A 13,574-nucleotide genomic window follows, 5' to 3' on the forward strand; every position below is an offset into this window, starting at 1 on the left:
CAATGAAGCGAGTTATGAAGGGAGAGAGAAAGTGAACTGGGAGGTTGAGAATAAACTTCTCTTGTGGCTGTGAGCTGCTTATTATGCCAGATGTCAGACACCTAGATACTGTAGACACACACACACACACACACCTGTCACACACATGCTCCCACTGCATTAGAGCTGACGCACACACACACACACCACTGTCAGACTTTCACTCACATTGCAACATACTCCAGTCCCAACACGGCACCAAAACCTCCATTAAGGCCCCACCTCAGACTATATACACTAGATTACCCATAATCCCCTGAACACTAATCACAGCCTCCAACACCTGCAGCCTGAAGCAAATGACTCATTTAATGCAGGGTGATTTGCATATTCATGATGGATTTGAATATATGTATCAAGGATTATATTTTCAGTGACAGGAATGAAGATTATGTAATCTTTATATTTCAGAACATTTCATGCGCAGAAGTGTCTTCTGTAGCGTCTATCAAACGAAGACAGACAGTTGAAGAGAGTGCGTGGAAGTGTCTATATCAAACGAAGACAGACAGTTGAAGAGAGTGCATGGATTGTTCTCTGGTTGAAGTTTTTTTTTTTTTTTTGATGCATTGAATGAAATTTGCCTTTGTTTCTCTGTAGGCTCTTCTAATTTGAGCTTTAGTAATTGCATTGCAGTGATGGTAAGCGTGCTTCTGTATGTTCTTGTTCTGAGCTGGTGGCCATTGTGACCCAGAAGTGCCAGTTGTGAGCGTGCAGAACATCAATATGAGGCTGTGCGGCTCGTTAGGGCCACCGTGACATTCTGTCATTGTCACTGAGGGCTAATTATAAACACCAGCTTCAGCTCCTGACCCACTCGCATCTGAAACACACTCTCCTCCTCCTTTTACTTATACTGATTATTTTCTTTATCATTTTCCTTTTTATTTCTTTCTTTTCCTTATACTTTCTTTTGTTTTCCTTTTGTTTTCATTATCTCATTTCCTTTTTCTTTTATCCGATTTTCTCTTTTGCTTATTTTCCTTATCCTATCATTTTCACATTATCATTATGATTTTCCTTGCATTTCTGTCTTTTTGTTTTCCTTTCGTTTTCCTTTTTTTCATTTCCTCTTGTTTTCCATTTCCTGTTCTTTTTGCTCATTTTCCCCCCTTTCCTTCCCATTTCTTTTTCCTTATTCTATTTTCTCATCTTTATTTTGTTCTTTTCCTCTCTTTTGTTTTCCTTTTCCTTTTATTCTCTAATTTCCTTTTCCCTTTCTGTCCTTTTCCCTTTCTGTCCTTTTCCCTTTTCCTATCCTTTTCTTTTTACCTTCATTTTCTCCTTTTCTTTTTTCCCATTCATAATTATTTTCTTACATTTCTTTAATTTTCTTTTCTCTTTTTTTCCTCACCATTTCATATATTCATATTCATATATATATATTACATATATATATTTTTTTTCTTTCATTTCTGTCTTTTCCTATTTTTTTTTTCTTTTCCTCTCCTCTCATTCTCTCTTCCTCTTTCTTTGTTGCAGGGATCAGATGGGAAAAGAGGAAGCTCTCCTGCGTATTCAGTAAGTCTCTCTGTCCCAGTCATGTGAGAATTGATTCGAGACATAACTGATGCTTTTGGAGGCTCTTGGTTCAGTCAAATCAACAGTCCTCTCGTTGCAGGGATATGACGTGGTTTCCAAAATAGCCCACATGAGAGTTTATCATTTCTACAATAACCTCAAATTAAGCTTAGATTGTGAAATTAACATGATGAAGCCATGTATAATATACAGGGCGGAGTTTAACCACATCTATTTTGGAAAGTCTCTTTCTCTCCGTTTCTCAGCTATAAAGAGATTAGCATTTTAATCAACATACAGATGAGGCAGCGTTTCTTTTTATATATTAAGTGCGTGTGTAGGACACCGTTTATCTCTTAATAGTGTTACATCGGTGTGTGTGGGTATCTGTTGCTGGAGTTTGGTGGCAGATGTGAAGGTTTCAGTCCAAGCCAGTGAGCAAGAACTGCTCTCTGATCAGAATGCAAAGATGCCCTTGGCAGCTCACCCCTCTTTGTCTGTGCTGAAAAGAGCAGGATATTTCTGCATCCTATCCCTGGTGAGGGAGAAAATAGACTGTGATTATTGGTCCAGGCCCTGGATTATGCACTCTCACATTAGAGATATTCTTAGAGTCATTTAGACTCAAGAGTCATTAAATACTGTTCGAAGACACACAATGTGTCTCTTTTTACCATGAGCTGATACTCAAAGATTGTACGATTTGCTCTCAGGAGACTATGAATTTAAATGTGGTGCTCAGTGCTTTGCTGAGGCCAGCGTTATCGTGCATCGAGTGCAAAAGAAGACCTGAATAAATTCATAACAAATGGCGTATGAATGTAATATCTCTCATTTATAGACTCCTGAAAAGAAGCACTCTGAATCATCACGGGGCAGGAAGAGGAAAGCTGCCGACAACCAATCAGAAAGCAGTCAGGGTAAATGCTTGTCTCTCTCTCTCTCTCTCTCTCTCTCTCTCTCTCTCTCTCTCTCTCTCTCTCTCTCTCTCTCTCTCTCTCTCTCTCTCTCTCTCTCTCTCTCTCTCTCTCTCTCTCTCTCTCTCTCTCTCTCTCTCTCTCTCTCTCTCTCTCTCTCTCTCTCTCTCTCTCTCTCTCTCTCTCTCTCTCTCCCCATGTGTGTGTTTTCTAGTATGTTCTTTACATGTAGCTTAATATGCGTGTTCATGTCTTTTTTTTTCCTCTCATAGGGAAGTCCGTCATTCGGGGACCGAAAATTAGTGATTATTTTGATGTGAGTATCTGCCAGTAATTTGAGGGAAACGTATGATACATCTTTGGCATTGGCTTAATGAGAGCGGAACTGACATAAAGTCATTGCAACTTGGACAGTATTGTTTTAACCCTCTGATGCTGTTCAGTCATTTTAGACTGAAAAATGTCCTTCTTTTTCGGAATGGTACGAAACTTGGTAAACGTGTTGTCACTTGCTGTGTGAACACAACACAACAATCACTGACAGGATAAATGGTCCTGAAAAAAAGTCACACTTGTACTTGTTCGCGGTCAAAAATGACCGCATTGGAAATGAATGGGAAAATAATTTCATGTTCGGTACTGCACTTTTTATTTGTTTTAGATATCAACCTCAAATTTGAAACACAACTGGTTTAGATTTATGGTTTTGATTTTCTCACAGTTTTAGAGTAAATATGTTTTGGAAAATAGTATTATGATGCAATTTCCATAATAAACTTAAATTTCCATAACTTTTTTTTTAGTTTCACTTTAACTTTTTTTTAACTTCAACTATAATCTGCCAAATGTCTTAAGTCTACCAAACTTAAGTCTGTGCTCCAGTTTAAGTTGGAAGTTTCATTCTCAGGCCTAGGCTCAAGAAGTGATTAACTGGTAATAAATTAATAAAATAACTATTTCTATTAGTGGATAGATAAATAAATAAATAAATAAATAAATATTAATTATCATAAAATCTCCTAAAAATAAAAACCGTAAATAAAAAAACATTATCGAACTAAAATGTAGTACATTCATTTCATTGAAATAAAAATAAAAATCAGACATTTTTGACCACCTTGCGAGCAGCAAACAGAGGGTTAAAAATGTGAACGCATTTGTAGCATATTTAACATATTTTCAAGCAAAACTGAAAATTTGGAACGAAATAATGTAGGGTAGACCTGATTTTTTTTTTTATATTTGTGATTTGATTGGATTGTGAAAAATAGTATTATTATTAAAATACAATTAATATTATTTTCCCACCCAAACGGTATTGTTACATCAAAAGTCATTTTAGAGGTGGAGAAACATTTCATTAATGAAAGGTTTTTCATTTCTTTAGAATAACAAACTGACGAGTCAGACAAAGTAAGAACAACAATTTATTATTAGTCAAATTACATTTATTGAAAATGAAATAAATGGTGTCAGTTTTAATTTGATTCTGTCTTTGTATGTGTAGTAATGTATTATTTTTGTGCTACCAACATAAAGCGGCATTGCAAAAAATATTTCAAACTTTTCAAACAAGGTTTCCCGAACTCACTCCCTGTCTGCCATGGGTCTGATCCAAATTAGAGCCAGTTTTGCTACATTGGGAGCAAAAATTGAACACAATGTCCAAGCTGCTCTGTTCCATGCAGTGAAAGCATACAATGACCAGTGGCTTTCCACCCCCTACCCCTCCCCTCTCCCCAAAGCAAAAAAACCTTGTGCAATAAATTTCAAGTCTTCTGAATATCTTACCTTCTGCCGCAGATCTCAAATCTCATTGATATTATGCACATTAAAACCTCATGTGTTGACGATGCACATGAGCTCGAAGGTTTGTGCACATTTTTTTCTCCACTTCCTCTTCATATGGTGTTAAGTGGAGTGGTGTCTTGATGTTCTTACATAGATCATGATTTCAAGCGACATGGTTTGTTTATTTCCTTCTTTCTGTAGTTTCAGGGTGGTAATGGGTCCAGTCCAGTAAGAGGTTTACCACCTGTCATCCGTTCACCCCAGAACTCACATTCCCACTCTGCACCTGGATCCAGCGTACGTCGCACACACTCTCTCTGACCCTGTTTACACCTGGTATTAAGAGCTGTCTCGACTGATCTGATCACAGGCTGACAGACGGCTGTTTTTCCCAGTAGTAACATGCGTCTGTGAACACTTGTGATCAGATTTCAAAAGGCGGATCAACGACACGACGTACATTCACATCACATGTTAACAAAGAGTAGAGTTACACTCATGGGACACTGCAATTCACAAAAGTTCATTATTTGTATGTGCCTTACCGGTTAAACGTTTCATTCGCATGCTGATGCGCTGTTCTAACATGCGCTTTTCTGAGCGCTTACACGAAGCTCACAGGCAATAAAAGCCTGTCAAACAGCGCCCGGTTACTGGATTAAGTCTTATTGTGCTAATACTGTCAAATACACACAAGGTTTACATAAACACAGTTGGTTATGTCTAAAGTAAACGCAAACATTTGAGAGAAAATCGGGTGTGTCGGTCTTAAAGTGACAGTAGCCTAATAGTTAGCATGCTGCCGCTTGTCCTTAACCCTTGTGCATCAATTAAAACAAGTTACACACAGGTCCATAGTGGACAAAAATGTCTGTGTTAAAAAACTGGCATAAAAAGTTTAACCTTGGGTGCACAGACTTAAGTTTGGTCTCATTTTAAAGAAGACCCTTTGCAGATTATTGCTGAAGTAAAAAGAAAAGAAAAAGTAAAGTAAAAAAAAACAGTTATAGAGGTTTAAGTTTATGAACATTATTTTATATAAAATTAATATTTTATGAAACATGTTGAACTCCTAGCAAACCTTTCTAGCAAAACTGCTAGAAAATCAAAGCCATAAATCTAAGCAAGTTGTGTTCCAAATTTGAGGTTGATATCTCAAAAAATGAGCTTTCAGTAGATCTTGTTTGGCCGCAGTACCAAGTTTTCCCCGTTAGATGCCAGCAAAACTCCACTGGTCACACAGTGGTTGGATTTGTGATTTTTCTCTCTCAAATATTACAAGCATACACACAAAAAACATTTTTTATTACACACATACAAATCACACTCTGACATCCATACCAACACACCCACATAATTATCGCTTCATAATTTATCCAATTGGCTCTATAATATGCCAAAGTAGAAAACAGGAATAAAGTGAGTATTTGCTTTATAGGCCAAACCTGAAAAAAATGGCACAATCTGGTAAAAAAATAGTAAAAATTTAAATTTCAAAGCCTGGCCAACAGAATGAAAGCCTCTTAACAAATATTGCACCATTTTATAGTTAAATTGCCCTGGGATTAAAAATTGCTTGTTTAATGGGTTTCAGTGCAGACATTTTTGTCCAAAAGCTGCTGAGATTGCTGAGAACTATTCTGTGTACCTAGTGCAAAAAAAGATTTTAAGGAAATGGGGGTGAAATAGTAAAATTCCAATAAAAAACCTGTGCCAACATTTATGCAGTTGGCATTTACACGGGCAAAAGTATCAAAAAAATAAAACTGAAAAAGACAGAAATGTCCATAAGGATGCGCACGGGTTGAGGGACAGTTCACCCACAAATGAAAATTCTGTCATTATTCCAAACCTGTATTCATTTCTTTCTTCTGCTGAACACAAAAGAAGATATTTTGAAGAATGTGGCTCACCAAACAGTTGCTGGTCCCCATTGACTTTCATAGTAGGAGAAAAATATACTGTAAGTCACTGGGGACCAGCAACTGTTTGGTTAGCCACATTCTTCAAAAAAACGTTCATTTTCAACAGAAGAAAGAAACTTATTCGGGTTTGAAACAACTTGAGGGAGTAAATGATGACAGAATTTACATTTTGGGGGAACTATCCCTTTAATGTTAATAAAACAACAAAACACAGAGAAAACTCTTGACTGAGAACTTTAATAGTAGCTTTAATAAGAATCAATTTATACAGTGAAGTCTATGTAGTGTTTTATTTTTATAATTTTTCATTTAATTTCTTTCTTGTATGCTATTGTTAAATACACAAACAGTGCTTTATTTTTTCAGCTACAGTACATTTCATTTGTATGTTATGTTGTGTATGTGTAATGTGTATCTTTGTTCTTATTTTTTAATAACAAAGAAAATGACAGATTTTTATCTTTGCCACTTTGGCCTAAATGTCTGCCATTATTTTATTGTGTTACCTTGTAAGGCTATGTTTTTAAAATAGGGACATTAGTTTGGCTGTAATGCTCGGTCACTTGCAAAATAGTAAAACCAACATGAAAAAGAATCGTGATAAAATTGTGAATCGTGATTTTCCTGAAGAAAATCGTGATGTGATATTTTTGCCATATCGCCCATCCCTATGCTGCAAACACATCTGAAATATAACGGTGGACGCAGTGTGAGCTATGGCAGGAAAATAAAAGCATGCAAGTCTCGGTTAAACTTCACAACCTTCACTGAAATAGCGCATGCATTTCAAACAGACAGAGCACAGTAGAAAGGGAATGCCATAATTCTGACTAAAATATACATTTTGCATCCAAAAGTGTAAGCATCTCAAATCTCTTCTCCCATTTTCAGTGCGAAGATTGTGTTGCACCCGATTGCAGCAATATTGACACAGCGGTATTTAGTAGACTAAATAAAACAGTTCAGATAACTAAATATGACTAAAACTAAATGGCATTTTAAGCCAAAAGACTATGACTAAAAACGAAATCAAAATTTGTTGTCAAAATGAACACTGCATCTGAGATGTGTAAGTGTAAGCTGGGCCTCGCTGGGACTCATTGTCACTAATTGTGCATCATAATCAATCACGACTCACACACATGCATGTCACAACACTTGTATAGTTTCAGCTCAGCCACAATACAAACTGTCTACTTGTGCCTCTCATTACTATGCAGTTTAATCAAATAATGTGCAATCTTGTGTTTGATCAGACCCGGCAAAGCAGCTCGTCTCCCACCAGCCTGTGTTTTGGGGACTCTGTGATTTCTTCTAGACTGATGGCAGTCAAGAGTATTCAGGTGGGACTGTCATAATGCACTTGCACTCAAGAAACCAGAATCTCATTAGCTATCATCTTAGAATAAAACTGTAGATTACAACAATCAATTAATCTGATGATTTTGAACCGAGTTTGACACTCTCCTTGTTAAACAAGTATGCTTACTTTTGAAAAGAGGGGTGAAAGCTTCATTGAGGGCAAAAAGTGTTGATTGTGGTAGAAATGAGTAAAAATAGTTTAAAAATATTTTATTTTGCCTTTTTTTTTTTTGTTGTATTTTTTTGTCTGGGATAATGATAAAATAATAAAATCTAAACATAAAAGGCATTTCAAAAAGTAGAACAAATAAATGACTAATGTGTGGTAAAAAGTTTCCTTGAATGTCTGATCTTCATATATCAAAAATAAAAAAAAGTGAAATCTGTTCTGATACAAATGAACCTTGCAGAAACACATTTATAAAACAACATAAAAATGTGTAGTTGTCTTGAATTGTTTGTTTGTATTCTGTTCTTCTGCAGACTGACCTGACGGTGGTAAAACTGGCCACTATAGAGAGCAATAAGAACCTGGACCTGGAGAAGAAGGAGGGCAGGATAGACGACCTGCTGCGGGTGAGAGAGAGAGAGAGAGAGAGAGAGAGGAGAGAGAGAGGGGAAAAGCTGGGATGGGAAGGAGTAACATGAGACAAAATAATTAATCTCATCAAAAATTATTATGTATCAAATTGTTTTTGTGACGTTATGAGAAATCAGCTTAGCTAAAGTAGTTCAGCTTAGCAGAGTCTGATTTTTTTTTTAATGCATTTTCTCTTCCTCTTCTCCACAGGCAAACTGTGATCTTAGACGACAAATTGATGAACAACAAAAGCTTCTAGAAAAGTACAAAGAACGTTTAAACAAGTGCATCACCATGAGCAAGAAACTTCTGATTGAGAAGGTGAAGAATCCTTGTGATATTTAAAAAATCAGTGTTGTAGCATTCTAACATTGACCCAGTGCTGGCCTGTTATTACGTCAATTATTTGATGTGTGTGTGTGTGTGTGTGTGTATTTAAATTAGCATGTCTTATTACCTCAATATCTAAAATGATTGTGTGTAACCTACAGGGTTGATGTGTAATGGCATCGTTTAGCAGTTTAAAAATGGTACAAAGAGTAAGAAGTGGTTCAGATCTTTATAAAAGTGTGTGTTTGTCCAGAGCACACAGGAGAAGCAGGCATGTCGGGAGAAGAGCATGCAGGATCGACTGCGTTTGGGTCATTTTACCACTGTGAGACACGGAGCCTCGTTTACAGAGCAGTGGACAGACGGATATGCCTTCCAGAACCTCGTCAAGTAAGATACTTACTGAAGTTTGACAGCATAAGCACATCTAATACTAAAAGGTGATCTGTGCTCTGATAACTTGACTTGTAAAAAGAAGTATACTTTGGGCTAAAGTGCCCCAACTGTTTTGTCTGTCTTCACTCACATTTTCACCAATTTCTGTAGTAAAGGCTTGTTCACACCAGGGACGAAAACTACAACTAAAGTTTTTATTATCGGTCTTATTCATCTGGAATAGGAATACACCAAAACTTTAAAGATAACAACACAGAGGAAAAAACATGGTTGGAATTTTAGAAAAAAAAAATGTTCCAGCTGATGAACGATAAGAAAATTGACAGCCAATCAGAATCCACCTGACTTTAAAGGATTGATTCACTTCAGAATTAAAATTTCCTGATAATTTACTCTCCTCCACGTCATCCAAGATGTTCATGTTTTTCTTCAGTCGAAAAGAAATTCATGTTTTGAGGAAAACATTCCAGGATTTTTCTCCATATAGGGACTTCAATGGGGTCCAACGGTTTGAAGGTCCAAATGTCAGTTTCAGTGCAGCTTCAAAGTCTCGACACGATCCCAGCCGAGGAATAAGAGTCTTATTTAGACAAACCATCGTCCATTTTCTAAAAAATAAATAAAATAAAATTCTTTAACCACAAATGCTCATCTTGCATTAGCTCTGCGATGCACCACGCTTTATGTAATCACGTTGAAAGATCACTTGGGTTCTGGTTCAAAAAGGTAGGGTAGGGCGAAAAAAAACAGGTTCGCTTTGTAAACACTAGGTCGGTACTTACGCCTGCGTCACACGTGATCGTTCAATGTGATTACGTAATGTGTGGCGCATCACAGCTAGTGCAAGACGAGCATTTGTGGTTAAAGTATATATATATTTTACATTTTTTTAGAAAATGACAGATTGGTTCACTAGATAAGACTCTTATTCTTCGGCTGGGATCGTGTAGAGCTGCACTGAAACTATCGAAGTCACTATATGGACAAAAATCCTGGAATGTTTTCCTCAAAAACCTTCATTTTTTTCGACTGAAGAAAGAAAAACATGAACATATTGGATGACGTGGGGGAGAGTAAATTATCAATAAATGAATTCTGAGTGAACTAATCCTTTAAAGAGCTTGAGCATTTCAAGCCACAAACAGCACAACTGTTACAAAGAAACAGAACATTATCATCCGTTGGTGTGGACGCAAATATAGTTGTTATAGTTATCTCTATTGTTATCGTTCTTAGTGTGAACGGGCCTCAGGTCTCTTGTAGATCTGTCCGTCCATTACAGATTTCACTTGATTACAGAATTTAAGTTGTACTATTGACTATATGAACTGTTTTTATTGCCTTTTGTATGCAGACAGCAGGAATGGATCATTCAACAGCGTGAAGAAATTGAAAGACAGAGGAAATTGTTAGCTAAGAGAAAACCACCAGCATCCAGCAGCTCACAGTCGCCCAGCACCAACTCTGAGCCGAAACAACGAAAGACCAAGGCTGTGAACGGTTCTGACAACGACCCCTTCCTCAAACCCAGCCTTCCACAGCTGTGAGTGACGCAATACAACCTCTGTTATCCACACACACAACGGCTTTCCATGTTTTACATGCTTCTCTAACATTCACACGAACAAGTCGCTGATTTGATTTTCTAGAAATGATCCTTAAGCAGATGTACCAAGAATAAGTCAAAAGTTTGGACACACTTGACTAACATATTTCAGAAGATCTTACAAACCTTTTGATCTAAATGATTCTGTTTAAATGCTTGAAAATTGTTTTGTTGATAATTATTAAAATCTGAATTATTTTAAAATAAACCGCAATATTGTTGAAAAATGGCAGGACATGATTTATTTGGAGCCAAATGTAAGTTTGAAGACAATATGAAATATAGCCGGTTAAGTGGGCAGTGTGGCATGATCGCATAAGCTTCTTCAGAATCGTGTGATTGTTTCAAACTCATTTGACAGTCAGAGCATCCTAACCCAGTACATGTACGGAGGTTTTTTTAGTCCTGTTCCTCTGATGTTCCTGCAGGCTAACATTAGCTGAGTACCACGAGCAGGAGGAGATCTTCAAACTGAGACTCGGCCATCTCAAAAAGGTCAGTGGCTCCTGTATGATTCAGATCCTCCTGCATTTCAGAACAGTTCAAACTGGGGCTGTCAAAATTAATGTTAAAGCATGCGATTCCATTTTTTTATTTTTTATTTAATGTGTTAAAAATATTTAACGCAGTTGAGGCAGCATCTGTTTTTTGTCATCCATTAGCTAGCATTTAGCACGCTCTTATTCATGCAAATGTGTCAGATCATGTGCCATAAATTGTTAAATTTCTGGATATTTCCGACCTGTTAGATCAAATATTTAAAATATACTGTATGTTGTTTCTACACTAATTTGGAGATTAAATGTGAAATTATTATAATATATATAAAATATATTAAAAACTTTAATGTTATGTGCGATTAATTGCAATTAATTACCAAAAAAATTTAGATTAATTCATTTTTGTATTCGATAGCACTAGTTAAAACATTTAAAAAAGAAAAGATGCTGCCTGTCTTTTTCTGCATTGTAAAATAAAGACATTAGTCATATTTTAATGTGTAATTATGAAGGTGCCAGAATTCATTAATTTAAGATTGTTAATGTTTTTGAAAGAAGTCTCTAATGCTCACCAGGGCTGCATTTATTTTATCAAAATAAAATAACAATAATATGGTGAAATGTTTTTACGGTTTAAAATAACTGTTTTCTGTTTGGATATATTTTCAAATGTAATTTATTCCTGTGATCAAAGCTGAATTTTCAGCATCATGTCTTCATTGTTCTAACATGTTGATTTTCTGCTCAAGAAACATTTGACAACCTTATGGAAACAAAATGACACGCATGACTTTCTTTCTTTTGTGTGTGTATTTGTAGGAGGAGGCAGAGATTCAGGCAGAGCTGGAGAGGTTGGAGAGGGTGCGAAATCTTCACATCCGAGAGTTGAAAAGAATAAACAATGAGGACAGCTCACAGTATGTACCGACACTGATGACATCAGCCTCTGATCTCGTATTTCCTTCCATTTTGTGTCTTTTGAAGTGGACATTGACTCCTCGTATTAACAACAGTTTCACGAGTTCACTGCCTGTAAAGGGCCCGTTTTCTACACTTTTGCTGCATTTTCTAAAATGTTGTCCATTTATTTATTGGTTTTCCATGATTATTTTCCACCAACCCTTCCTTTTTCTCCTGTTTCTCTCTGTTGTTGTTGTTGTTGTTGTTGTTTTTAAAAACCTTTCTTAGATTCAAGGACCATCCCACCCTGAACGAACGCTATCTGCTGCTACATCTGCTCGGTCGGGGTGGTTTCAGTGAGGTCTACAAGGTATCTTTACCCCTCATTTATAACAGAGCCTGATTCATGCTGACCTTTGAGAAAGAAACGGATCATTTGAATTCATCATTCTGCTCTTCAGGCGTTTGACTTAATTGAGCAACGGTACGCTGCTGTGAAGATTCATCAGCTCAACAAAAACTGGAGAGAGGAGAAGAAAGAAAATTACCACAAGTACGTTCCTCCTCTTTGATGCTGTTCTTGTTAAATACATCAGTGGCATGCTGTGCATCACCGCAAGAAATGAAGTAGATTTCAGATTGTGAATTATGCACTTTAACTTTATAGACAGGGTTGAACATGATTAATGTGATGGAAAGGAAAATACATGTACAACCTTTTCAGTATGTTCAGCCAACACAACATTGGAAATATATCTTTCCAAAACATTCTCAATAGACAAAACAATGCAGAAAACATCTGTTGTGAAACGACATTTAACGGACAGTACGTCTATCCCTCACAGCCTCATTTTCATTCAGATATTCCATATTTAAGCTGCATTTAACCCAAAGCATTCCTTTGAGGATTCCTTTATTTTTAGAGCCAATTATCTCTTATTTTGTGTGTGCGATTGATATGTGGCAGGCTCATATTGGGGTGTGGGGACATATGTAAGGGTGTGTTTCCATGCCTATTGGTATTCTGTGCGGAACTTGAAATGTCTGGAAATTTAGTCCGTCTGTCTCTCATGACTCTGATCGCCTGGGTCTCACCTCTGTTGCCCATGGTAACCCGTGTCTCTCTTCTCCGCAGACACGCCTGTCGGGAATACCGAATACATAAACAGTTGGATCATCCCAGAATAGTTAAACTGTACGATTACTTTTCACTGGACACAGACACGTGAGTTCCAGCCATGCAAATTTCACCAATCAACTATCAAAACACATCAGTGAGGTTGGACGCAAGTTACATTAGGTTGTCTGTTTCCTGCAGGTTTTGTACGGTTTTGGAATACTGTGAAGGAAACGACCTGGATTTCTACTTGAAACAGCACAAACTGATGTCTGAGAAAGAGGCTCGCTCTATCGTCATGCAGATCGTTAATGCTTTACGATACCTGAACGAGATCAAGCCACCCATAATTCACTATGACCTCAAACCTGGTGAACACACATTCTCTGTCTTTAGCTCTCTAACACTCAGATATGCTTGACTTTCTGCCTGAATGTCACATGACCCTTCAGAAATCATTCTAATAGCTAATTTGATGCTCAAGAAACATTTCGTATCGATGTTGAAAACCTTTGTTCAGCTTAATGTTTTTGTGGATATCATGATAAAAAAAAATTTCAGGATTATTTGCTAAATAGAAAAAGTATTAA

At 36.8% G+C, this 13,574-nt stretch overlaps 1 protein-coding gene across 10 annotated transcripts in view; it reads left to right on the top strand.

Moving 5' to 3' along the window:
- Window positions 1-13,574, top strand: part of tlk1a (tousled-like kinase 1a) — a 48,707-nt gene that overhangs the window by 30,681 nt on the left and 4,452 nt on the right. For 2 of the 10 annotated variants that reach the window (XM_084121451.1, XM_084121449.1), the window contains 17 exons: window positions 1,522-1,560; window positions 2,402-2,480; window positions 2,750-2,793; window positions 3,865-3,890; window positions 4,281-4,347; window positions 4,470-4,565; window positions 7,450-7,536; window positions 8,039-8,131; window positions 8,346-8,456; window positions 8,719-8,855; window positions 10,216-10,404; window positions 10,896-10,962; window positions 11,787-11,884; window positions 12,156-12,237; window positions 12,329-12,420; window positions 13,003-13,092; window positions 13,186-13,355. In XM_084121451.1, the coding sequence (XP_083977577.1) occupies window positions 1,522-1,560; window positions 2,402-2,480; window positions 2,750-2,793; window positions 3,865-3,890; window positions 4,281-4,347; window positions 4,470-4,565; window positions 7,450-7,536; window positions 8,039-8,131; window positions 8,346-8,456; window positions 8,719-8,855; window positions 10,216-10,404; window positions 10,896-10,962; window positions 11,787-11,884; window positions 12,156-12,237; window positions 12,329-12,420; window positions 13,003-13,092; window positions 13,186-13,355 (1,567 nt within the window). The remainder of the gene's footprint in view (window positions 1-1,521; window positions 1,561-2,401; window positions 2,481-2,749; window positions 2,794-3,864; window positions 3,891-4,280; window positions 4,348-4,469; window positions 4,566-7,449; window positions 7,537-8,038; window positions 8,132-8,345; window positions 8,457-8,718; window positions 8,856-10,215; window positions 10,405-10,895; window positions 10,963-11,786; window positions 11,885-12,155; window positions 12,238-12,328; window positions 12,421-13,002; window positions 13,093-13,185; window positions 13,356-13,574) is intronic. The other 8 variants (XM_084121454.1, XM_084121453.1, XM_084121458.1 and 5 more) reach the window with 5 other exon arrangements.

This window comes from Abramis brama (assembly GCF_963993115.1).
Source record: "Abramis brama genome assembly, chromosome: 8".
Taxonomy (NCBI): domain Eukaryota; kingdom Metazoa; phylum Chordata; class Actinopteri; order Cypriniformes; family Leuciscidae; genus Abramis; species Abramis brama.